Here is a 24306-nt window from a genome sequence, read left to right as displayed (position 1 = left end):
GAATATGGTCGAAGTCGCTTTCAGGGTGATTTTGGCCAAATTTCAATTAATTTAATTAGTTATTAGCTTATCGATACTCGTACTGTTTTCTTAACATAAATACAATTATTAATTTTTATTGTTTAATATATGAAACAAATTGATTTGAGAACAATAAATTGATTTGAGAACAATAAATTAATACGAGTTTGATCAAAGTCCGTCAGCAACTTGAAATTTGTTCACCATATTTATTCTCTAACCGGATAAAATTTTGGGAGGCTAAGAAAAAAGTGGACCTTTTTATTACTTTTGAGATTCTTTAAGAACGGAGAAATTGTTTGATGAGCTCGCTTTACAACAATAGAGATAAGAAATTATTATCCTACGGACTTACAAGATATTTTTTACAAGCACCCTTATGAGATTGTATGTGGAACGATATACTTGAGCACGGCAGCTTTCTATCAGCTGCAAAGAGACCGTATCGAGCTCGTAACGATCACTAGTTACTATTGTTAAGCTCGTTATCACGTTTCAAATCCTTATTAGCAACTATAACGTCTTGTCACGAGTAAAATTCGCCGATCGTGATATTGGTCCGAGCGAATCTATTTTCGATGAAACTATTTAGCTTATAGCTCGGTGCGAGCTATTAACACGAGCCTTTCGAGAAGCGGATAACTCTGTGATAATGAATGATGAACTGAAAATGGAAAATGTCAAATGTGTTAAGTGCATAGAGTGCGCTCTTTAACATTAATTAAGTTGATTAATCGACAGATATTTATTTTCGTAGCAATCATTAAAGTAATTAATTATTCAAAAGGCAAAAGTCTAAAAGATGTCTAAAAATATGTTCCAAATATATAAATGTCTTCCTGACGTATTTTAGACTTTCGTGCTGTTTGGATAATCTGACACGTTTCTCTCTCTCTCTCTCTCTCTCTCTCTCTCTCTCTCTCTCTCTCTCTCTCTCTCTCTCTCTTTCTCTTTCTCTCTTTCTCTCTTAATCTGTTTGGTATAATAACGTGCATATACAAAAATATTCATAAAATGATATTTATGAGTTTGGCACTCAACACGTTCGAGACTTTCCGATTTGATCGGGGAATACGATTCGTTGTTCTTGTGGCTATTCACAATAGTCCTTTAGAGCACGGATGATCTACGATTAATCCAATGATAACACCGATTCGACAGAGGATCTATTTCTCGATGGTAATTTCGGACCACCGAGATAGCTCAATGGATTGCCGAAAGTTCGTTGACCATCCGGCAAGAAGATAGGAGACGTATTGAAAGTTATCGGCTTGCCTGGTGCTAAAATAAAATAGTCTTCGTAATTAACTCTGCCCGACTGGCAGATTTCTCTAAAAATTATACATACAAGTGTCTCATGACTACATTTAAAAAGCAATGGAAAATATATCTTTGGTTATTCTCGCAGTGATTAAATTAGCAAGATATAGTAAATGAAATAAAGAATAATTATATCTTGCAATTAGTTTTTATGAAAGAATTTAGGATAATGTTATAGGAATAAACATATTTTTCGGATTATTATGTGTAAGAATTAATAATTTTCTTATGCAATATTGCATATGTTATTAGAATCCTATCTAAAAAAAGGTTTCTTAAAACAAAGAAGTCTTTTCTTTGCATGTGTTACTGACCTAAGTAGTTTCCTTGCATCTTCGATTGTCTTCCAATGTCTCCGTCCGCGGGCGCCTAAATGAAGCGAAAGTTTGCTTTAAAATACTCAATTCTCTCGCCGTATAGTAATGACAGAAACAATAGATTCATTCTGTTTTCTTCAATCTTTCTGGTTAGTGCGTATACGTAGCAAACACGCTCAGACACTTTGAAGGCTTGCCTCGTAGAACTGCAGACGTTTCTGCAGCTCAAAGCGTGCATGCGATGAAGTGAAAATGTTTCTCACGTGCCACGAATAAATGCCCGTTTCGACATCGGGCAATTCCGATTAATCGCTGTCTATGCACTCGTGCAGGTTTGCGATAAAAGGCTTCATCGATGTCTTCGTAGAGCATTCTTAAATCGACGATTAGTCTAACCTGGGAATGGCTGCGCCGGTTGTAATTTACATCAAGCATTGGCATCGGTATATTCAGATTTCGATTCAAACGCGTGAAAATAATTTTATTTGTTGCAATACAAACATGACGATTACATTTCTTCGTAACATTTAAAACTAAACTTAGAATCTTTTGATTTTATTCTCTAGATTTCTTAGAAATACAGGAGATCAAAGAGATTCTTCGATTATATCCTTCGGATCTTTAATAAATTCCTTTCAAGTAATAAAAGAATTAAATCATATCGTTTTATCATGCACATGCTTACCTAAAATGCGTTATAGAACTGATTCATATAAGTAACATGTAAAATACAACCTGCCGAATTGTTTGTTCATTCCCGGGTTAAAAGACTTCGTCGTGAGAAAAGGCGGCGAACTTGCGAGAAGAAGCTTGGCGGTGTAGGAGAGGCGTGAGAGATGGTTACAGCGATGCAACAAACTCGAGTTAATGGAAAAAAATCGTATATTTCCTCTGTCATTTCGTCTGTATATAACATGCTATAAAATGTATCTCAAGACTCACGGATTAATGTCTAAGATTTGCTAATTACTTCAGAAGAATATAAATCTTTTCGTCATTCCGAAAGGGATGCATCGTAACGATTCTATCGAGAGGAGAAGGTACATTTGAACACGCAATATATCTCTTTCGTTCGCCAGCTATGGTCTTGTGAACTGTTAATACAGTTTATGTATACAGTTTAATGAAACATTCAAGGAAAACGGCAAAAATAAAAATGCAGAAATTGTCAGAAGTTGAAATCATAAAATGCAAAACGCTAACAGCCTATTAATTAAAGTTACGGGATAATAAAATTTTTCGTATTAATTTCAATAGTGATAAAATATTTTTTGAGCTAAATTACAATATATATTTGTAGCTAAATTATAATCTTTTGTATGTACATATAATGGTTTATATTTTATCTGTATAGCCATATAAAATAATCGCAGTACTGCGATTATTTTACGATTATATGTAGTGCGTTTGTTTGTACTCAATTCATAATAATATTATCCCAAGGAATTTCTTGTTAATTGCCAATGCATCCGAGGAAGTAGATTTAGATGTAACGGTACTATGTAAATAATAAATTGGATCTTGCGATTCAGAGAGGAATAAGGGCTGCGAAAGATGCAAGCTAAGATGCTGATTGTCGAGCTAACATTCGTATAGATTATTATCGACGTGCATGACACATCGTACCTCTATAATTCGCACGATGTTTCCGTTTCATCGGGTTTTAAAATGGAGTCTAACGGTATAACGCTCTCCTCAACATTAGACCAATCGCTGTGCTGAAAATATGTCTGATATATTTTAAGTCTGAGATACTGGATCTCGGATTATGGGTGATTCGCGATATATGCTTTGTGAATTTTATCGCATGATTATTTTGTGTGATCGCCACCAAAAAGCACACAAAACGCCACATTTTGTACGATTGCACGAAGCAGCGAAATCAAACTAAACGCGCGGGTGTACACGTAAAAAATAAACTATAGAATTATTATACGTTACGTATAATTGAAAATAATATCACCATAAAAATACCTTTTTAAATTTATTATGCAATATGACCCCAAGCAATCGATTCAGCCTATTAAAAATTTTATTTGCTTAGCTGTTTTTTTTTAGATATGACAATCGTGCCTCCGCTCGATGATTCAAATATAGATATACTTTCTATCTCGCTGCCTGTATCGCGGGCGCGTAATACACGAGGCTGCTTGATAAAATATTCTCTACAAATTCGCAACAATTCATTCAGAATCATTTTTATAATATCTGAATAGTTAATTTTTTAGGTGTACACCGCGCCCATTGATGACAATAACATAAATCTATGCTATGGTGACATTTTTTTAGTTAATTGCGTTGCATCAGATATAATCAGATATAATGATATCGTAAAAATACAAATGTTTTTAATCGATAAAATAATTCCATTTTCATTTTTTTTTTAAATAATACTACTTGATTCTTTTTCTCTATCTCAAAGATATGGGTCTTCATCGTCTTATCTCAGTATATTCGTTGTAAATTTACTCTCAATGTTACTTTTATCTCGTTATCGTAAAGTTATTTTATAGGCACTAGAGTCTTAAAATAGTCTTTTGCTCGAGCTAAGTACGTATGGCTTCTTCTACAGCTAATCAATACTGGAAAAATACTGACGACGTGCTACGTAAGAAACACAAATAGGTGCTTGACTACACGCTAACGTTACTTTACTCGAATGTCTTTCTCTCTCCGAATGTGGCTCTGAGCCAGACTTTGAATCAAATGTATATACTGATTTACGTGTAACTAACTCATAAAATTATGTAAGTAAAACATAGTTTTTGGGATAGGAAATTAGTGTTCACGCTGCAATGTAAACAATACGCGACAATTTCAAAGCAATACAAGCACTTTACCGAGCCTTCATTGATCGATTGTCATTTTTCATTCATTAGAATAACACGTTGTTGTGCCATTTCATTTTTAAATAATGAACCTCTATTGTTCTCACGCGCAAAATGTGATTTTGAGCGGATAATTATGCGTGCTAGAGCTAGTTACGTATGGCTAAATGTTACAGGTGCCTAACTCACAAGTTTCCCGTTTAAATAAATATCAGAAATTTTGAGTTAAGCATCTTTGACTGTTAGCCATGTTATATTTCAACCACACTCAGCGATCTTGCTACGCTCATACTGTTGCTAAATTGTGTCGTCTTAAAATTTACATCCTATACGTGATTGTCATTAGAGAACGATCGCTTCACGCGGTATTTACAATAGTCGAAACGCACGACTATTTTTGAACGTATATTAATTATTGTCGTAAGTCAGTTTAATCAATTGTTCGGAGCGCGATTCGCGGGCGCGACGCCGGCGTAGCCTCTGCCTCGAGACTGGAGACTCATTTCGTCACCATTGATCAACTTCACCGTGACCTTCTCGGGCCGAGCTGCTCCGCGTAGTTTTCGAAACTTGATCGGCGCGTTTAGGTCGAGACTCATCGGCCTCTTCGGCACGGCGCTCTTCGTGGTGTTATTTGCTCTCGGTATTATACGCTCGGTTTTGATCTCATTCAACCCCGTCACGGAAAAGTTCGTCTCGAGGAGGGCCTGCGTTTCGTCGGGGTCCAATTCGTCAGTCAAGGAAGCTCTCCTCGCCGTCTTGTCTCTTACCGGCATAACGAGAAGCTCGCCATCTTGATCATTACTCGCGTCCTTTTGTTCCTCTTGTTGATATTCCTGCGGTTGTTCTTTGTTCTCGTCTGCCTCCGGCTCCTGGGTGTCCTCTTCCTCTTCTTCCTCCTCTTCTTCCTCGCGTTCTTCCAATTCGGGTTCCTCTCTTAGATCTTCCATTGACTGTCGGAGAAAAATAAAATGCTCAATGATTTCTTGAATTGTGATGGCACGGAAAATATTATGCTACGTTTATTGGGCATTGCGAAGAAAGCGTGGATTTGTGAACGTATGGAAAAAATCTTATTTGAGAAATTAGATTGAAAATGATAATGGAAATTATTTCTGTTATCTCGACGTAGTAGATTGTATGCTTCTTCATAATGCAATATGTCGATAGATTTAGTGAATTGTGAATATAGTGCGAAGTCAGATGCAGAAACGATATCCTTTAAAGAAAAAGCGATTCAGTCAGTTTATTTTTACTTTTTGCATTCAATGTATTTGTCATAAAAATGCGTCATAATGTGGATGAAGGCAAATACAATAAGTCAACAATTTCGACAAATGCATGCAAAGCCCTTTTGCAAGCCTGACCAAGCCAAATATGCATTTTTTATACAAAAAAGAAAAAATCTTTACGAATGGGTTCGGTTTCACAGGTTTAATGACGATGCCTGTATTTACCCCTAGGAGCTCCTTTTTCTCTGGTTCTTCGTCTGCTGCAATGTATATAAAAATACAAGTATTAAATTTTGATAATAAAGCAAAATTTTGTGAAAAACAATACATATATCAGGCATTTTTACACATCTTTATATTATTTATTTTCAAGAACATTTAAATAAAGACTCACTGTTCTTCTTTTCGATAAACTCCAATATTGAAACTCCAATATGATGAATTTTGTTTCAAATATTTAATAGATGAGGTAGAACTAAGTTTGAATTTTTACTGTTAGATTTTATTTGTTAAGAAATCGGAAGGGAAAAAAAATGTTCTGTTCTAGTACCAATTTTTTCCGATATTTTCTACGAATTGAAACAGATTAGAGTACCTTTAATGTGAACTTTCTTATCGTTCATTAAGTCCTTGGGTTCCGCATTCGGCAGTGGTTTGTATTCTTTGGCATTGGGCACTTTCGCGTGAGTTCCATTCGGCCTTTTGTCGTCGTCCATCACGTTCTTGAAGCCGACCGCTTTCACGCCGCTCGGGGTGACCAGGGGTTCCGTGTACTGCTGCGATTGCCACCTCTGCGAGCCGGAAGCGCTGGCCGCACCCGAGGCCGCGTCGCGACGTCGTTGACGATCCTTGCGTGCACTTCGCCATACCTCGTAAATACACCCGAGCACCGCGGCCACGAAGACGCAACACAGGGCTATGAAGATGTACGTTCCTGCACCCTGCTCCTCCTGGGTGGCGTTTGAATACTGCGATTTGTACAGGATTCTTTCCGGCGGATCCTCGACCCATGCTTTGTCGCGCCCCTTTAAGATATTTTGTAACTTAATGTATCGGCTTTTTGTACCGAATGAACATTTGTTTATGATATGTTGTTGTTAGGCTATTGTACTCTCTAAATTTCTTGGAGTGGGAATTCGGCCGAAAGAGTGAGATTTCACTCTTTTTGGATTGAGATCTCACTCCAAAAGAGTGAAATCTCACTCTTTCGGCCGAATTCCCACTCCAAGAAATTTAGAGAGTAAGCAATATTAAAGAAAATATTTTATAAGAGCTCATATAGTTTTAGTTCGGATGTGAAAGAGTATAATAATTTCATATTTCAAAATATATCAGTTGAGAAACAAAGATTATTTAACAATTTATCATCGTTTAAAGATTGCAAATTATTTCAAATCCATAAAACACGTAAATTTGCCACATTACTTTCTTTGATACGTAAGATAATAGATGCAAAATTAATGTGAAACTGGTTTTTGTTTAATGAAGTATTTAATTTCTGAGTTTCTCACCACGCTGTCGTTCTTGGGCGGTTCAAGACCACCTGGTTGAACATGGAAGACCGCACATTGGGCGCTTCTGACGCCGGCGGGTATCGTTGCCCGCACAGTCTCGCTGCCCTGTTTTGTAAAGAGCATGTATTCCTCTAGCGGTTTCATATCGGCACCTCCATTGATTGATATCACGACGTCTAAAAGAAACGTATAATTTGCAATTTGTTTTGACCATGTTTGTTTTGTCTAACATAAGAGAGACATAAATGATGCTAAGGGACACAAATTTAGCAACAGACATTGAGAGATTCAAGAGAAAACTTACTGCTGAGGCAGCCGGTGTATCCCTTGTAAGCGATAAATCGCGAATCGGTGGTGTTCAATCCACCAAGCTGTATCTCCGTGGCGCCCGGAGGTTCGTCCTCGTCTGGTATCGGTATTCTTGGAATTGACAGCAATACGACGGGCTCACGGTCGATCTAAAATTATATACAAATTATAAAGTACAGTATTTCATAATACATGGGAAAAAAACAAAAGAAATGATAACTAACTAAGAGGGTGGTCGTGTTGTTATCGCGAACATAGTAAACGCTGTGACGTGCACCGTTCAGGAAATTCCGATCGCTCAGGCGCACTCCAGCCGCCAAGCCCTCCCTGTCCTCTTCGAAGATGAGCTGTCCCTCGGACGTCAAGGCCACCAACAAGTAGTAGCTCCTTCTGGAAAAAAGTTCTTCGAAAGACATCCAGGACTCCAGGCGTCGGTGACTGGTGTCGGAACGGTCGAGTATTACACGGGGATTAAAGAAAATATTAAGATCGATGCTTTACTTGTTGTCGGTCTGTACTAGCAGCAACGCGGTGGTACGCTGTCGTAGTTCGTTCGTTGAGAATGCCAGCTGTACTTTCACCTGGTTCACTTCGCCCTCGAGTTCGAATTCGCGCTGAAGTACACTTTCTCCGCTGAAATCGGCGCCCTTTTCTATGTGAAAAAAAAAAAACAATTTTATGCAGAAATTTTATTTCTTTGGAAAAAGTAATTTTTTAGTTTTTAGATGTATATGTCTAAAGATTACGTCTGTGAATCTTTAGATTTTTTTATTCTTTTGGATCTCGATTTCTTAATTTATATTTTTGCATTTAGCTCAAACTTAAAAGGTACATTTTTTAACACAACAGATAATGACAGATAAGCTTACCGTCGGCACAATGTTCGCCAAAGTAGGACGTCAGCTCGCAATTACAGGAAAACTCCTGCCTGCCGAAATCTTCCGTGCAGATTCCTAAATTTTTGCATGGCATCGCGTCGCACTTTATTTGACAATTCGGCAGAACGCCTTTACTCCCTTCATGATTCGCTTCGCTAGCTAAGCTCGGTAGATCGACGAGATATTTGCCGATCATGAGTCCTCGCAAGCAGCCAATGTAACCTTTAATTAAAGCGCCTTCTTTTCCGACTCTGAGCAGATTGTCAGGATCGAATCCTCCTAAATTTACCTAAATGAATGATAAATATTTATTAATTTATTTAGATGCATCTTGGTTTGTATATATTCACTGACTATTATATATATTATACATTAAAAAACAATCCAAGAAGCCATTCTCATTACAATTATGTTTTATAATATTCTAAAAAAATGTCATAATTTTTTAAAACTGCTTAGATTTCTTTTAAATATCTTTCAGACTTATTTGACATTTTAGTTTAAAACAAAAAATCAGTATCTATAATATCTATCGATCAATATCAGTATTTAAAGACCCACTTGGAAATAATCGGTAGGAGGTGCTGGCGGCCGCTGTGGTGCAAGAACTTCTTTCTCCGGATTCGTCCAAGGTTTATTCGAATACGTGTCTAGGAGTATCGGTGTTGCATTCAATGTGACGTTATATTCGTTCACGTACAATGTGGTCCAATTCTCGCCTCGAATTATAGCGATCTGCACGGAGATTCCCGTGTTAACATCTGGAAAAAAAACCAGATTATTTCTCTATAACTTCTAATATGCACGTCGCATATATTGATTTGCATGCAATATCAAAGGATTTTAAATTACTTGGATTTTCCACGGTGATATTCTTGATCTCGTTGCCAGCGTTGAAGAGGTATACTATATTAGTGCCGTTTGAGATGTAGAGGTGTACGAAATTGTTCAAGTGATCGTTCGCATAAAGTATCAGAGAATGGGTATCGTAAGTTCTTAAATTAATTAAAATATTTTCCAGCAGCATGCTTTTCAGCTGCAACCTTTCCTCATTGTCATCCGATCCGAAGTAGTTCTTCTTCAAGAAAGCTCCCGGTGAGGTGAACGTCAGAGCTTTGTTGTTGATATCTGGATTCGGGAATATCATTTTAATACTTAGCACTCAAATTGAATAATACATTTCAAATTGGCCTTAAATTAATATTTAAAAAAAGTGGAAAACTATGGAAAGCCTTAGAAGTATATGTATAATCTCATTTGTAATTTAAAAATAAATTTAAGATATATTTTAAAAAATATTTAAAAATAATTTCTTCAAGTAATCGAGTAAAATTACTTACTTGTCTCGCAATAAGTGCCTAAGTGTGCCCATCGATTTTCACACACGCATTCGAAATTACTCCACAACTCGACACATCTAGCACCGTTCTGACACTTATTAGGTTGGCACGAAGGCTTGCAGTCTTTAATGATCTCCGATAGATGTACCGACATATAACTATGGATGTCTAATATTTCTCCGTTGACAACGAGACCGCGAAAACAGCCGATGAGACCTTGTCGAACGGAAGAAGTCTTCAAATGCTCTCTAAAAATCAAAGGATGATTCGAATGAAGAGTCAACGCGCGAAATCGAATAAAAATCATTATTTATAATAATTAATTAATTAATTGTGACAATTAATTATCAATTTATGAAGTTACTCACGCAGTGGCACCGCCGATGAACATGGAACCTTCGAAAGGCCCAAACTCCTCTTCGGGTAACAAATCCACCATTCGAAAATCAGTGTTGATCATAAATCTCACATGATAGTCGTTGTAGTCGATCCAAATCTTTTGCCACTCGCCATTATTCAGTTTTCGTCGGCTTTCCACTTGCAACTCGCGATTGGTACCGGTATTCAGGGTGAAATTAAAGGTCAATCGATATTCCGACGTTAGAGCGACCATGAAAGAGGGATAGTTACTCCGGATCGGCGGTTGATACAGAAGAATAGCTTTCTCGCCTGTCGTTCGGAAGCTGAAGGCTATATCACCCTTCCTCCAACCAGGCACTTCGATATACGATTGCGATGTCGTGAACGTTACCACGTATTTCTGTGTATCTAGAAATCATCATTAATCATCATTAATCGCACAAACGTGATGTTGCTTTCAAAAATGTTTGGTAGATATTATTCGTGATTGTTCACGTGATAGTATTTATCGTAAATAATTGCTCTAAAAGTCTTATTTTTATTGCTTAATTTACTTCGAAGAAGTAAAATTATATTAGTTAAATAGAAGACATATAGCTTCTATCTGCAAGTCAATATGTATTTGCATACTTGTTTCAACACATTCCAATGGCCCTAAAGTGATACGTCCTCGAGCATCTTCCTCGAGATCTCTCTGCTGCAAGAATACCATTCCGGTGATGCCTAAGGAATCAGGTGTTTCATAGTATCCCTCATCTGACAGCCACTTTCCGGCGTTTCCGGCAGACACGTCGCAATTACAGCTCAAGTTGGAATTCACGCATGTTCTGTTCACTAAAGTAAAATTAATAAATAACAACCTTCGCGAGACAACGATTAAGCCTATTGCTAACAAACGCAGATGTTTTAAAATTTATTTCTACAAGTCGCATTAGAAATTTATTTAAGAAAGGACTCACTTCCACAAGGACAGGATCCGCGATTGACGTTTCCGATGTAATCGACGGTGGTACCTTTGGAGCCTAAGAACCATGTGGCACTGTGCAGCTCCAAGGGTGCCTTGTAACAGTCGTACTTTACATATTGGCTACAATAAAGCGAGTGCGAGATCAGCTCCTGAAGCATCTCGGCGGTGAACTGCCTATACTTGATGCTGAAGGAGAAATCGCTCTCGATAATAGATCTGACGTCTATTTGGGAGGGTAAATTGTGCTCGACGATCGTTTTAGTCGAATCTTCGATCGATTGGAATTCGCATTTTACCAAGGCGGGCGGAAATCGACCGTTGCCATCGATGTCGATTTTATAAACGTCATCTTGCGTGTATCCCAGAAGAGCCAATTCTTCACAAGTCTTTCTGTATTGTGCTAAAAAACGAAATAATGAAATCATTTTAATTTCTTCATTTTTTTATTTGCTGTATAGTTTATAATTAAATTGTTATATAATAAGAAAATTATTTACATTAAAGTTATCTACTTTTAGAGAGAACAGGATTTTTATTATTATGATTTTAAACGCCTTTAATTTAAAGTTCTGAATTAGTTTATTATATTGATATTGTTGAATTAATCATTTATCATAATTTGTTTTACCAAAGTGGCAGTTCTTCCCGATATATCCGGTGTCTGTGCAATCGCACTTGATCCTATCTTCCTTGACCGAGCATTTACCGCCATGTTCGCAAGTGTTCGGCCTCTTGCACGGATCCACGAATTGACAATTGTCTAAAGCAACTTCTCCGACTACTCTCTCGGTGTTAATTACGTATCTAGGTTCGATTCTTTCACCGTTTACTCGTATCTCGCGCATACACCCTACTAGACCTAAATTGTTGATATAAGAATTCTTTCTTGTTAAGTGTGTATGTAAATTCTTAATCTTTCAAATTTAATACTAGGTTTACGTACCCGCGTTACTTTTGCCACTTCCTATAATGACTTTATCGCCCAACTCAAACGTCATATTAGCGAAGAGCTTTTTCTGCTTATTCCTGTAATCGAGGAGGATGTTGAGTTCGCCCTTTGTGTAATTAAGCTCGACCGCGTGCCAGGAAGTGTTGTAAGGCGGAAACTTCACCGAAGTTGATACCGTGATGTTCTCCGTTATAACTGGTACCAATTGGAAACGAATTTCATCATTGACTTGACGTAACTATAAACATATAGAAAAAATATTAATTATTAACAGAGATTGAGAATATGAAAAAAAGAAAAATATATAGGACGGTATTGTAATCATACCTCCCAGTAACCAACACTACCGTTGCTCTTTACATCTCCCGAAGCGACGATCGCGATTGGCTTTGAGCTTTTAAAGTCGAAGTTTAACTTCAACGAGTCGGTTCGCTCGATCGGCCACCAGATATGACTTCCCGCGAAAGGATACGTGATCGGGATGACTTCGACATCGGCTTCGTAATATTCTGGCTCCAGCACACCGATGTAGTGCACCATTGGGTTGGAGCGCTTCAATTCGTATATAATCGACTTGTCGTTGAAGAACACATACTTCAAGGAACCTGGAAAAATAGAAAATTGTATTAATTAATAGGATAGGATTGTCTGATTAATAATTAGGCGTCAGGTATCGATTTTATCAAACCTGCAAAATTATTGTGCGACAGAAGACCCTTCTTCTTGTGTAGCTCCGGACCACCACCGATGTATATCTCCGGATCGATGATCATATTCCAATTTTCTCCCGGTACTTCTAGTACTTTCACCTCGTCGTCTAAGCTGACGAAAACGGAGGATCCGTTATGGAATATGATCAAGTTGTTCCAATGGTCAGACGTTACATAATCGCCCAACTTGGTGGAGATCTTCGAGTTATGCCCGAAATCGAGTTCAACGTGGACCGATCCATTTATAATGGAAGCTGCAATGTAATGCGGCGTGCCGTCGATTTCACCGGAAGCGTAGAACAAGGCGGAGTTGTCCCATTTTGTCTGAAATTTATAGATTTTTTATTAAAAACCAGATACGCGAATTTTTGGCTAATATTATATGTTTTTAATTGTGACATAATAATTTGAATTTTGTGCTCCTTTTCGCGGGAAAAGTATTCAGTACATTGAGAAAAATATGTTGTTAACTTGACTAAAATTTTCAACTGATCATTATTTTTTTAATTGAAATATTTATGTGTTTTAATTAAATACGACATATTAAATCTAACATGATAATTTGACTCAAATACTTAAATATTTCAATTTAAAAAATTATAATCAGTTGAAGATTTTAGTCAAGTTAACAACATTTTTTTTCTCAGTGTAACAATCATACTATTATATAAAACCCGACTGTTTGTCTGTCCGTCTTTCAGCGTGCGACAAATTTTATTGTGTTCACACAATGACCCACTACGTTACAGTTTGAGAAGTGGAACTCGACACTCTCTCGAAGAGTTTCCATGGTGAATTTTTCGTCATAGAGGGTGGCGCATGAAAGCAGCTGTTCGTGAAAATACATAATGCGCCCCTCTCGACTCCGACAAAGAGGTACAGCGTCTCGCTATAATGAATCAATGAGCCCGCGACAAGGGAAAGGAACACGGTCCCATTACAATAAGCGCCCGTGGTCAAATACCTTAAAAGCGAGGCTGATCCTGTTGACAGACGAGTGAACACGATCCTTCCAATCGTACACGCGAAAGGACACGTACGAGGAGCCTCTCAGCGTTAGTATAGTCGCGGCTGAAAAATGATGTTACATTTCAAACTCCATTAGTCTCGTATTGGGATATCCGGACCCTTTTAGACGCTTATAAAAGCCCTATCTCTCTTCTCCGGCTAATACAATTTATATAGTATATTTATCGTTTCTATATGTGATTGGATATTCCTTTAATAATAGCTAAGAAAGTCTCAAATTAAATCTTATAGGAAAATAAACGATTAATTATTTGAAACATAAATATAATAATATTTTAGTAAAGATAATTTGTATTAAACTCAATTACTTTACGTACTGTACACATCGCAACGTTCACCCTCGTAATTCGTTCCGAAACAATCACATGTCAGACTATTGTAGTGATTCACACATTGATCGGGGACGAAGCACAAGTTTTCTCGTGTCCTGCACCTAAATTGAAATTGAAGATTCGCATCACATCGAATAACTTCACGCACGTTCTCTTTTTTCTTTTAAGGAGAAGACATACTTATCGATACATCCTTCCTTAACATTCTCGTGCTTGGTCGCGATTAGTGGTCGAATAGGCAGCAGATCGCTGGCGGATTTTCCGGAACTCAGAACCATATCCCTGATACAGCCGACGAAGGATTCTATTATGTACTTCACTCCATGTAATCGTTCTTCGGAACTCAGTCCTGTCAAAGCGGAAATAAAGCGATAAAGATGCAAAAAGATTTCCACTCGAAGAAAGAAGGCTTTTCTCACCTCCGATAAGAACGACCGAGGCCAGTTCCTCGGATACTCCGTAATTAACGATGCGTTCTAAAACTTTTAGAGTAGTTTCGGCCTGCTTATCGTCGACTCTGGCAATCAACTTTGCCCCGTGCACGTCGATCCTCACGAGAACGCTATGCCATTCGTCTCTGTTCAGCCCTTGGCCGACTGTTAAACTAGTCGACTGTTTGCCGAATACATGAACAACTTTCAGCTGACCTTTTTCTACTATCACATAAAGGGCGTAAGGGTCGAGACTTTCTGGGCGATCTTTGACACTGTGATAAACTAGCAAACCGTGTGGAAGCTTGGTGCGAAACTTGAAGGATATCTCGCGACATAATCTGTGATATATCAAATAATATGTGTAAAACATTTTTTCTTTATGTCACTAAAATAATATAAAATAATTATGATATATCTATAAGACATTAAAATATTAAATTAATAAATGTATCAAACGATATATCGTAATGTATTTAGCTTCACAAATTGAAAGATTCAACTGTTCAAGATTAATAGATAATTCAGATTGCTCACCTTAATTGGAAGGTTTTGATGCCAGGGCCATCAAGCTGGATAAAAGTATTGCTTTGTGCGAACATAAACGTTTTCTCGTGGCCAGATTCCATAAAAGTTAATTCCTTCGGTAAAAATACATGATAGAAGTAATTTTCCTCATTTGCGTAAAACATACCGTATTTATATCAAGTGACGACAGTTGTACCTTTCCTCGTAGGTGCTTTGGTACCGGTGGTTTCGTCGGTTTCGGAGGTCTAAAGGTCGGTCGTGGGGTGCTAGTAGTTGTCGAAGGTGGAGTGCTCATTGTTGTAGTGCTTGTTGCCACAAATACATTGCCCTTTGTTACAAGATAAGGCGGTAGCGTATCTAAAAATAGTTAATAAATCTGTACCAACTTTTCCAATTTTTATTAAATATGATCTACGAGGATTTTTAAACAAAAATGTGTCTAATCTGTCTTAATTAACAAACAGATGTGCAGATGATTTATAAAAAGATTTATATATTCCCAAACGTGTTCTTATTTTCGCAAGTTCAATTTTTTTTTAAATTAATTTTTCATTCTGTCATATTACTATATTTTTTTCAATGCAAATATATATTTAATTATTCTGATTCTTTTAGATTTTATATTTTCTCTTACGCTAATTGATTAATAATTATATTTAATAAACTTTTGAGGAAATATCTTACGATCGGCACCACCGACGCAATAATGCAGGCACTCCGCTTCCGAGTTAAACCGATTTTCATTTCCCATACAACCGCCGTAAGGGAAAGTTCGGCATTTTCCTTCGGTCTTGTTGAAGCTCCATTTGTGAACGTAGTGGTTGCAGGGTCCCCGATCTGTCTTGAGAAGACATCTGTCGGGCAGAATCCTTTTGGTCGTAGTAAGTTCTTCCATTTCTTCGACCGTATCCGTTTTTGGCGAATCCGTCTGATTCGCCGGGATCTTTGCGATTACGTTGAGCAAAACAAGGATCCCGAGGATCCTCTTGTCGCGGTAGATCATCGTTCCTCATTCGCTGAAAGAGCAATGCAATTTCCTAAAAGATTTTCGCAAATATCATTACGATAGATTCTTGTTTGATTTAAATTAATTATCGCGTTGCATTTTTAATAGCATACATACATACATATACTATTTTGATTTTATATGGATACGCAGGTATTGGTATTCTTATAGTATTAATAAATAATTGAATATATGAAGTATTTAATTATATTAGCGACACGCGCATATTTATTAACAATTCTCCATGACGTGTCAATGAATCACGCGTTGCCTAATTGTTATATTAACTCGATGAATCGGTCTAACTAAATTTGCAACGTACCTATAGTATTGAATTCAAGAACATGTTCAATCGTATTTTTACGTATTCGATATATAGTTATATGAAAAAGTTTTAATAGCATTTGATACGCAAAATTTGAATGCAAAACTAAAAAATAAAACCAATTATCTCGTATTTCATTCTTCGGGAACGCATTTCTTCTTCTTTACGGTAGCAAAAATATGTAAAACTTTTCGTCCTGTTTATACTATGTCTTCTCCTTGCTTAAAGCAATCGATTAAGTCGGGAGCGGCACGGACCGATTAGGATCAAGTCTGACGCGTTTTCATGCTCGTGAGCTGTTCGCTTACCGCGCGCTTTTACGATTCAGGCCACGTGGACACCCACGCCCCCTTCCATAAAGCGCTTAAAACCGCTCGTCCTTCCGGTGCGTCTCGGTTAAGACTACCTCAACACCAGCCTGGCAGATGCAATTTTACGATTGCAGTTGCCGCTTTCGAATTTACGACTTCCCCTCGCGACGCAGGTATTAGATCGGGGAGGATCCCGTATGAATGATGCAACGAATAGTACATCCGACGCGACCGGTTAAGCTGTCGCTACCGTTTCGATACAATCTTTCATTTTTCTTCTCCTAAAGAGTATCTCTTTCCATTATATATTGCATCTAACCCATGCAGACCAGTCAAAGTGCACCGTTGCGCCACGAACTCTCGGTGGACCCCCGCCCGGTGTATGCAACGCGATACGTCGAACCCGATGTATGCCTTTGATAATAAGGCGTATTATCATACGCGAGACAAAATAAAGCGTTAACTTAGACATAATACGTTACGATGCGTAATCTGACCGCAGACATCGCCCGTTTCCTCGAACACCCTCTCGGAGAGTATCGTAAACTCTTGCAATTATCTCTTTCACCGGGTCAATTGGGTTTGATCTGCGAAAGAAAGACGACACGCGTCGCGCTCGTCCGGCATGAAATAATCGCCGACCGGCCCTTGTACTTCCTGTCGGATTTGCTTTTAATGGGTCTCCTCGGGAACGCGTACGCGAGCGCGCACCTTGGTGAACGGCGAACGCTCTTCGTTCTACGAGCGCCTTCGCTCGCGCACCGTTGCGTCCGTCGCGAAATTGCCTCTAGTCGTCGCAATTTATCGAGTCAGTAAATAGCCGCATCTCCGGACTCGAACTTCGACGACCGTCGGAGCGAGACACATGCAATGACCTTGACGGATAACGAGGACCATAGGAAAAGAGCCTTACGGCTGCACCGCACACGACAATTGCGAGATCAAGAAAGAGATTGTTCTTTATTCGTTTTATCTTGATCGTAACATCCTCATCGTAATGGTCAATGCCGAGTTTCTCTCATTCTCTCTCTCTCTCTCACGGTGTCTGTATGCGCTTCGCGCAACGCCCCAGTTAATTAGAAGACCTATCATACGTCATCTGAAATTTCACGCCACGGCAAAGAATCTCGTGCTCATGACCACGAAGACGTCGCCGACTCGCGGCAGCATCTGATACGGACGCTTTCGATCACGCACAGTTCTTGCAGTTTTCTTCTGCAGAACATAGAAATACTCGAAAGTATCAATGTCCAAGATTAATGAGCGACATTAATTTATGGCAACGTATCCTTCTTTTTTTTCAGAGATGTATATTTTTATGAGATTCATAGATGAGATTTTCATTCAGAGAAGTAACATATGGAATCTTTGAAAAGAATATATATACCTCGTAACAAACATTTTAGAATATATAAATGACATTGAAATAGTTTAATCTAATTAACGGTTAATTTTTGATTTATTATTTATTAGAGACAAACAAAAATCAATCTGTTTTTCTACACGATTTGTGAAATATTATTCCCAAAGAACACATAGTCTTTTAAACTCTCTGTATGGTTCGTAATACTGATTTAGTTAAAGAAAGTATCACAGAGATAGTGTTGACAATTATTCTTCATTTGTATTAGAATTTTTTAATACTTAATGGAGGAACAATAAACGTTTCGCGCGATAAGTTTAATGAAATTCAATATTTCTCAATCTAATTCTGCCTATTTTTTTTCTAGATCTTTTTGGGATTAAGATCTAGATTAGATAGTAAGTATATTAAGTATATTAAGATAATAAATTATGAGAATTCTCTCTGACTATAGATACTACGTACTTTGTTGTTAGGATCAATGTCACTATGGTAATCTTATCTATTAATGCTATTAATATCAATATTCATATTGATCGTATTGACAAACGTAATGTGTTCTTTGCATATGATGTTTGGTTGGTAATTTATCTTCGATTACTAGGACGTTATAGTATTTAGTCGGTTTACTACATAAATTTGTGTTTAATCAACCTCTAGATTTATCATTGTGCTAAGCTAGCATGGATCCAATTAATCATCTTTACCTTTCTAGTTTATACCGTGCAAAAAAAAAACTGGTGCAATAATTAGAGGAAGATTTTGAAATTGGAGAAATTTAGGGAATGCATAGTAAGGAAAGAGATAATTCAGCTTTAATATTAATTTATTAATTTATTAATTTTGAAATTGGGGAAATTTAGGGAATGCCTAGTAAGGAAAGAGATAATTCAGCTTCAATATTAATTCAGTATTATTTAGCGCAATGGTTCTAAAATTTCGGAGGCTGTATAGAAGAAATTATTAATAATTATCGATGCAAATTTTCCCCGAAATGTGATTTCTCATCGAAATGACCCTGAAACGTCATCATCCTCGCCTGTGACGCGGGCTAATCTCCGAACTCCAAGCGGTACCCGTTTATCCGAGCTTTTTAAACTCTAGCGGGCTTTGCGCCGTGCGAACACACGAATCTGCGTACCTTCGTTCGCCGTGGTCCAGATGAGATCGCGGCTCTCGTACAGGCCGCGGGGCAGGATGTGACGTCAGAAGGCCCCCGCCGAGCTGAGCACCGTCCAACGGACGGCGGCTACGAGTCAATTGTCTTCTTTCACACTGACACACTGGCCAAATCCCCGCATCGACACGGCCGATCACAAGTATTCGCACGCACGCACACCGGTGCACATACCGCGCGCACACACATTCGAGGTCCGCGCCTCCTCCTTCTCCTCCTCCTCCTCCTCCTCCTCCTCCTCCACCTCCTTCTCTTTGTCCTCTTCCTCCTCCGGACTCCTGTTACTGCTGCTGCCGCTGCTGTTGCTTGTAGCAGCAAGTAGACACTAATTTATTAATGCCACTCCGACCACTATACTCTCCGTTACTCATCACGGTTTATTGACTTTCATTGCGATCTCGTCTCGCGCGCCACACTCTAACGTTTCTTCGCTCTTTTCCTCCCCATACGACGATCAGCCTTCCGTCGCGCGACCCAACTCGTTCCCTTTTCCCTTTTCGCGCCTGCGAGTCCCGCGGTTATACGAGCACTCGTTCGGTCGTTGATCATCCGCCGATCGATGTCGGCTGTTCTTTTCCGCGAAACGTTATTTTTTTCCTAGCCGCTCCTTGAACTTTTCCCAAAGGGTACGTTTTCTACAGCGATCTCATTTAGAAGCGAGTGCGATCTTCTAAATGAACATCCTGAAATCGAATCGATATTGCATTAGCGAAATGACATAGTAATCGTTGTCGTGATTTCTCAGCGTTTATTTCTGATTATACTGGTACTAAATAAAAAATTTTTACGAGTATAGGTTTTAAGTGAACTTTTCCACCGGATGGGCTCGGTTCTTCCGATAACGGTAAATAGAAATTTTTTTACGGGTAGTTTTTACGGGAGCCTTCCGGCGATCAGTATCGCATGCAGTTTTCACAGGGTGGTCTCGGGGCAGCGCGTGCTTTCCGATGTGAGAAAGGGGTCGTTGAGTCGAATCAATAGGGTGTGTATTATGGAGCAAATAATAGCACATGTGCATTTATAAACGACGCGTGACGGGCCCTGTACACGGGCAACGAGTTATTATCGATATCATCGTATTACAATTCTATTTCTATTATGGAAGGCGTCCCACCGTATTATATTTCGAGAACGCGACTCTTACTTTTGCCCAGATGTGCGTTTCTAAATCGAGCTCGAGTGTCCCGGTTTTCCATTCAAATCCATGGGTATTATTCTAAAGATAAAGGGAAAATTCTCGCTTAGAGAATGTAGGATCATCTTCGTTGATGACCTATACTTCCCGTTTTGCAACCCTTGATATTCGCGGCCTAGCGTGTTTACCGCGGCCGCTCCTCTTTCTTTCTCTCTTTCTCTCCGATTGTTGGAAGATCGATATATCGAGCAAAACCGACGACTGGGTCATCATAACGTTCGCGTTTTTGGTTCGTAGTAAGGTTTTGTAAAAAGTACAAAAAAAAAAAACACTTCGAGTGTGTTGGAAAAATGTCATGTTTTTATTGCTTTGTGATAAAGTATTAGCGACGCCTGTACGTTCAATTCGAGCTTCGATGCTTTAATATAACGCGAATGAATAATCTATCGCGACGGAGAAAGCGACGACGATCGCCTGTTAGATAAAACATGTACGGACAATATAGTTAGGTCTCTATGAAGATAGATAATGTCGATCTATAGGCTCTCTCCTTCGTCGAAAAGAATACTTCTAGTTGTACTAGTCACGCACGTAATACAGCAAGTGACTCATACCACGTGTCGAGTCCCCGGGTTTTTATACGGTTCGGGAGAGATGTCGTCGTGGCATGCTATTGTTTGGATAAAAGTGACGATTTGCATGGAGGAAGTTGGTCGTGTAACTGCGGAACGGGCTACACGAAAATCGTGGAAGGAATTGATTAGTGAATGATGATAAGGTTGATGACTCAGGCGCGTGACCGGTTGCCGAAATGTCTTTAAACGCCTTTAAAGTGCCTTTCAGTACCTTTTTAGAAAATTTTCCGATTCATTCTTCGCCGTTGTATTAATGAGGAAGTGATTAAGTGAGAAACTATTTAAGTAAAAAGAGTAATGTGCAGAAAATTGCTGATATTATTATTTTTGTCATATTAATTTTTATATAATGCATTGGGATTAATAATATACGACGTTTTGCGCTCCTGCATGCCAGAAGATTTTTTTCTGTCCGAACAAAAACTTTATTGAACTTTTATTTTCGCGTTCTTTGCGGATATTATTTTCGTCAAAACGATTTTAACAGACTATTATTAGATTTAAGTTCGAAATCTCTAAATCGATATTACACCAAGTTAAAAAAGAAAAAGCTTGACATAACATTACAAAACGTGTAATAACAATTGGGTCGACAGTGAATGTGTAATTTATTTAACTGACTTTTGAGCGATTTCTTGAATACGTCGTTGGACAGATATAGTTTGATGATTGTCTTCAAAAGATATCATTAGAAGTAGGTACGTTGTTATCAGAGAAGCGTCATCACCTGTGCGTTACGATCGACATGAGCACATAATAAAATTTATGCAAGGTAAATAAAGGCGAGCAGTTGAAACCAGATCCACGATAATGCGAAGAGCGCAACAATTAGCACCACAGAGGAAGCGCAAGTAGTAAGTTTCGTCGGCACAAATGTTATAGTAATGTCATGTAAAGCGAGCTGTTTTTTTTTTTAGCAAACTGCAAAAGTTCTGCATTCTTGTTGACAAATTCCTTCGTATTTTTCTTCGTGAATTCCGACTATTTATGCAGAAGAATTAATTAAAACTTTTGAAAAGTTACTTCAATTAAAACCACTACTCCGATTTAAAAATTTTCGTGTATAAAAGTTTTATGCTTTGGAAATTTTTTTTATTTTCGTCAACGACATTTTGTGAAGATTCAAATTGCAATTTAAATTGTAATCTTAAATTCCAACTAAATTGTAGAAGTTATTTGTCACGATTTGATGCTTTATCGCAGATTACTAGCAATTAAGGTCGTCTCTTATTAAGTTGAAAGATACGAGATTAACCCGAATGTGCCAGTAATATTTTTTCTCTTTACAAAGTCGACATATATTTTCTTGTTATGAACGAGAAACACGTGAGGAGTCATGCATTCTCGTAAAAAAGTAAGTTTACCGATATTTTCTCTAATTTTAAACTTACACACGAAGAGAATAGATCAGAGTACGCGATAACGATAAATGTACGCGACACTTTGCATTTATATGATTAACTACATTGTTTATTCTTACCGACGACTTTGTCTTCTTAAAAGTAAAATTTGCTCCAGAACCACTCGGGCAGAGATTCGCGATATTCACAACAGTCGAAGTCGCGAGAAGTTGTTTGAGATCTTCGGGAATTTCGTGTAACCGCGGAAGACGTGCCTCTTAGTTCGACGAGGAAGGAAGTTTCCGTTCAGTTCCTGTCGGGAATAGGAAGAAGCGGTCTCTCCAGGGGAAGATCGGTCTTCCGGCCTCGCGTTCCCGACAGCAGACGTGGACGGACTGAACGCGCCCCGACGATCCCCTCGGCGAGAGAGAATCTTTTTTTCGGCGCGGGCTCCCTCCTCCTCCTTCTTTCGGCGCTTCTTTCAGCCCTCCGTTCCGCCGCTTCTTCGCCGCGTGCGGCTCCTCCTCAAGTACGCGGCGCGACGGAATCGCGCTCACGACTGACACATTAACTTCGCTCTCCCCGTACTCCGGTCGTGGCTACCAGGCTTTTCCTCCACCCACGTACCCAGTTACGTATCAATCGAGGGTACCGCCAACTCGTTCGACTCGTGCTTCTTTTTGTTTATCAAGCTCGTAGAAAAAACTTTGTCAAAGGATTGAGGAAAGAAAGTTATTTTGAGAATATTTTTGTGAGAGGATTCTTATAATAAAATTACGATAAGAGAAAAAGGAAAGATAGAGTGGAGTATATACTACAGTTTGTTAATATTTAGAAGCTTATGTATAGTACAGGAGCTCATGTGAGCTTATAATATAGTGTAAAAGCTTATAATACACTTTAGATACAAATTTTCATTGAAATAAGTCGTAACGCGAAAGAGTGTGTTGATCCCTGAGAGTTGGTCACGCAAAGTACGTCGACGACTTTGGCGCGACCACAGTCGAGAAATCAGAGTTAATTAACTTGCATCGAGGAATCTCAGACTGGTGGAAGTCGCATATATATATGTGCCGCGTCGTGAGAGACGTTAGAAGTGTAATAAATAAAACTCACAACGAGATAATAGACAAATTGGCCCTAAACACATCCGACTCGTTAGCCGAGTATCAGAAGGTCGGGTTTCGTCAGTGTGGAGGGAGACGATCGTACTTTCCACCGTCTTATTGCAGGAGGAAACACGGACGATGGAAACTTTCGTGTAAAATGCGCTAGCGCGCTTCTAAAAAAAATGTTCACTCCTCTCGCTTAATTGTTTTGCTATTTAATGTTGTGCCGAATAATTCCTGATAACGCGAGTAAATACGAGGGTTATCGACCCGTCACATTCGCGCTCAGCGTGTGATCGTTGCCAGGCGTAATTCAGCATAACCTTCCACGCTAGGACGAACGAGATTTGAGATAGGTACAATTACTTCTAAACCAGATAAATGTCTTTTATATCCGAGAATTAGCGGCCGGCTATCTCGTTACATTTCATTTTCCTCATGCATGAAACGTTTGCTCAAACTCGCTTCGTGTTTGTTCTTAAAAAATTGATATATTACAAAATAATTACAAGTTGAAAGAATGATATTATAATAAGATATTATGTCTTTTTATGTTTCATTTAGTATATTAATTTTTATTTTTTAATTAAAAAGTTTAGTGCAAGAATGAGATAAATCATTTAATGAAGTCCATAATAGATTTAAAATGAATCTTATTAGCTAGGGTTTTATCTTATAGTGAATTTTGCGAGTTATAGATTTACTTTTGTGTTAGTTTAGCACACGCCAAAGTTTTAAAAATAAGCAATGTAACACAGAAACGTAATATAAGTCTTTTAATTAGTCTCTATTTAACCTTTCCCTAAATTATATCTATTAAGTAAACAACACAGATAAATA

The 24306-nt window shown here is 38.3% G+C and overlaps 2 protein-coding genes across 11 annotated transcripts in view; one reads left to right on the top strand and one right to left on the bottom strand.

The window, feature by feature from the left end:
• The window catches only part of Rhogef64c (Rho guanine nucleotide exchange factor at 64C), a 110232-nt gene that overhangs the window by 1430 nt on the left and 84496 nt on the right, over positions 1-24306 (top strand). The gene's annotated exons all lie outside the window — the stretch shown is intronic.
• Axo (axotactin) lies at positions 1221-22904 on the bottom strand. Of its 9 annotated transcripts, XR_011717468.1 has the most exons (30): positions 22498-22904; positions 19212-19930; positions 15750-16081; positions 15262-15422; positions 15075-15178; positions 14526-14878; positions 14287-14455; positions 14092-14207; positions 13710-13816; positions 12724-13069; positions 12363-12640; positions 12030-12273; positions 11715-11945; positions 11079-11486; positions 10750-10953; positions 10128-10527; positions 9760-10007; positions 9272-9547; positions 8981-9180; positions 8411-8708; positions 8043-8193; positions 7766-7931; positions 7537-7690; positions 7230-7408; positions 6314-6743; positions 5899-5978; positions 5257-5439; positions 3285-3376; positions 1656-1710; positions 1221-1302 (listed from the first exon to the last, which is right to left on the bottom strand). XR_011717468.1 is itself a non-coding variant. In XM_071699675.1 (28 exons), exons 3-28 carry the CDS (start codon positions 16066-16068, stop codon positions 3287-3289), a joined length of 5895 nt encoding a protein of 1964 aa, XP_071555776.1. In that variant the 5' UTR covers positions 16069-16081; positions 19212-19930; positions 22498-22904; the 3' UTR covers positions 2107-3286. The 9 variants fall into 9 exon arrangements, 7 of the variants coding, with proteins under 7 accessions (XP_071555776.1, XP_071555777.1, XP_071555771.1 ...); XR_011717469.1 differs by lacking the exon at positions 1221-1302 and having other exon boundaries at positions 3285-3371; XM_071699675.1 differs by lacking the exons at positions 1221-1302; positions 1656-1710 and having other exon boundaries at positions 2107-3376.

Source organism: Temnothorax nylanderi, unplaced genomic scaffold (genome assembly GCF_030848795.1).
Source record: "Temnothorax nylanderi isolate EJ_2023f unplaced genomic scaffold, tnyl_v1.0 TNYL_tig0019_pilon, whole genome shotgun sequence".
Lineage (NCBI taxonomy): Eukaryota > Metazoa > Arthropoda > Insecta > Hymenoptera > Formicidae > Temnothorax > Temnothorax nylanderi.
The sequence above is the reverse complement of the archived record's forward strand: the minus strand, read 5'-3'. Positions and strand labels throughout refer to the sequence as shown.

What these genes read in the sequence shown, in the direction of transcription:
- Axo (XM_071699670.1), bottom strand. Translation starts at nt 16,068, where the DNA reads ATGATCTACCGCGACAAGAGGATCCTCGGGATCCTTGTTTTGCTCAAC. An exon ending in AAGGAAGGATGTATCGATAA is followed by an intron (nt 14,208 to 14,286) that starts GTATGTCTTCTC and finishes ATTTCAATTTAG; the next exon opens with GTGCAGGACACGAGAAAACT. An exon ending in ATTGGAATGTGTTGAAACAA is followed by an intron (nt 10,528 to 10,749) that starts GTATGCAAATAC and finishes GATGATTTCTAG; the next exon opens with ATACACAGAAATACGTGGTA.